The following is a 2270-nucleotide window of genomic DNA, read 5'->3' on the forward strand; positions in this document are numbered from 1 at the left end:
GCAGCTACCAGCGCTGCACTGCCGGTATGGAGCAGCCCTTGCTGCTCACCAGGAGCATGGACAAAGCTGAGACCCTGCACCTGCCTGCCTGGGGGCTTGCCTTGGATCCAGGGGGAGTGCCACAAAGCTTTTTGGGGTGCAAAAAGGCCCCCCAGCTTACATTCCCATTATGCTCACCTGGCATCGAGCAGGGAAGAGCCAGTGCTGCCCTGAGCTTGGTGTCAGAGGGTCATTTTGGGGATGCGCTACCCCATTTGGTCTGGAAAAGGGGCTTTCTTGCAGCCAGTCTCTTCCTGGAATAACAGGGTGAGAACTCACCACAATGCTTTAGCCCAGCTTCTCCAGGACACATCCACAGACTGCACAAGGTTGGGTGTAAATAAAAAAAAACTTTATTTGGTTTTTGGGGACATCTGACCCCGAAGCTGGTAAAAGCTCTGATGCTGGTAACAGCTCTGATGCTGGTACACACTGGTGCTGCTGAGGGATTCTGCAGTCTGCCAAGCCTGGCTGAAGCAAGAGGCTTCTTCTTCTCCGTCCTCCTTTCAGCCTGTCCGAGTGAAGACGTTGCGGCCAGTCCTGCAGCGAAGCAGAAGCCCATCAGTGCCTGGCCAGTGGAGGGACAGGGGTCCCAGCCGGGCCGGGTGTCCCATGCCTCACCTGGTGGCTTTCCAGTCGCTGTGCAGGGAGTCAACTTTCTCCCGCAGCAGCCAGGATGTCTGCAGGACCTCGTCCTCACTGTCCCCAGCAAAGCACTGGCCCACAAAGACAGCTGTGGAGTCTGGGGGAGTGGTGGCTGTTAGCATCCCAGCAGGACCCCAGCTGCTTTTGGGGCTTCACAAGCACCACTGGGCTTAATGCTCACAGAGCCCGGGGGGTCCCAATGGTTTCAAGGGAATGCTCTGCAGCAGAGATGTTGTCAAAGCAACTCTTGATGCCACCTAGCTCAAGCAGTGTCTCAGGAGGTGTCCTGCTGTCTGCAGACACTGTCCAGAGTTGGGAGAGATCAGGGAAGGACAGATGGGGGACAGGAGAGGAGGGGACAGAGGGAGCGGGGTGGGTGCTGGGACCTCCCTGAGCTCCCTTCTCCATCCCACCGTCCCATGTGGACATGGCCACCACTGCAGCTACCAACCAGAAAACTTCCAGTTGATGGTGAAGCCAAAGGTGCACTGCCCATCCTCATCCAAGTGCTGGGAGCCAATGAGGGGGGATGGCTTGATGGGCTTCTGGGCACTTGACACAGCGGTGTGGTACTCGCCAGAGAAGTTGCCCTGGCTGTCGACTGTGGACACGTGCATTTTGGAGCCCAGCTCGTTCTCCCACCAGCCGATCAGGTTGCACTGTGAGGGATGAGCAGATGTGTCCCTGGGATCTGCCTGCACCCAGCCCCTATCCCTGCCCCAGCTGAGTCCCCTGCCCACACAGCCCCGATGCCCACAGGGTGCCAGCATTCACCTTGCCATTCCTTGTGGGGTGTTTCTGCTTGTGGCCCGGCCACCACTTGGTGTTGGTTGCCTTTGCCTCCGTTGTGCCAGCCTTTTCCCCCCTGGGGATCTCAGATGCCTGGCAGAGGATCTGGGTGGAGAAAGAAAACAGGGGCAAGCTGTGGGCAGCAGCATAGCATGGTTCTCTGGAGGCCCGAGCATGCTCAGGCACTCATTTTTGAGAGACATGACTTATAAAGTTGACGCCATCTCAGCCATGTCAGGAGGGCCAAAAGCTGGGGTAAGCTGAGCAGAAGAGGAGAGGCAAGCAGGAAAACTGACTGCAGGAGCCCCAGACAGGCAGGAACACAGGTGGGACCCCGCTCCAGCCAGGCCAGGTAAGAGGTGTGGCCCCAAAACATGCCTCCCCGTGCCTGTGGGGACGTGTGCTGTGCTCAGCACCGGTGCGTGGCACAAGTGGAGAGCCCACTGGCATGGGCAGAGCCCTCAGGTTCACTGTGGGCTCCTGCACAGCCAAGGGGGTGGCACAGCCAGAGCCCTGCAGCATCCCACCTGCAAGGCATCAGCTCCTGCTCCAAGCGCTGCCTGCCCTCTCCCACGCTGCCCCTCCCCGGGGAGGTGCAAGCCACCCCCTGGGGCAGGGTCCCTAGGTTACCCCTGCCCCAATTCCCTTGAATATTCCCCGGGATGGGGGTCCCCACATGCATGCCCCCTGTGCCAGAGAAGGGATCCACAAGGACGTCCATCCCTTCTGGGGACATGGACAATCCCGGAGCATCCCCCACCCCCGAGAGCACTCCCCTCGGCAAAAAGCTCCCGTAG

The 2270-nt window shown here is 59.4% G+C and overlaps 1 protein-coding gene across 1 annotated transcript; it reads right to left on the reverse strand.

Annotated features, from left to right (window-relative positions):
* Positions 1 to 545: 545 nt before the first annotated feature.
* LOC104460386 (avidin-like) lies at positions 546 to 1578 on the reverse strand (the record flags this gene model as incomplete). The annotated part of the gene is made up of 4 exons (XM_010087120.1): positions 546 to 579; positions 661 to 772; positions 1136 to 1343; positions 1459 to 1578. Coding segments are annotated over 4 exons (474 nt in total), but the record flags the coding sequence as incomplete, so codon positions are not given.
* Between the last annotated feature and the right edge of the window lie 692 nt (positions 1579 to 2270).

Source organism: Pterocles gutturalis, unplaced genomic scaffold, assembly GCF_000699245.1.
Source record: "Pterocles gutturalis isolate BGI_N339 unplaced genomic scaffold, ASM69924v1 Scaffold45651, whole genome shotgun sequence".
In the NCBI taxonomy this organism is placed as follows: domain Eukaryota; kingdom Metazoa; phylum Chordata; class Aves; order Pterocliformes; family Pteroclidae; genus Pterocles; species Pterocles gutturalis.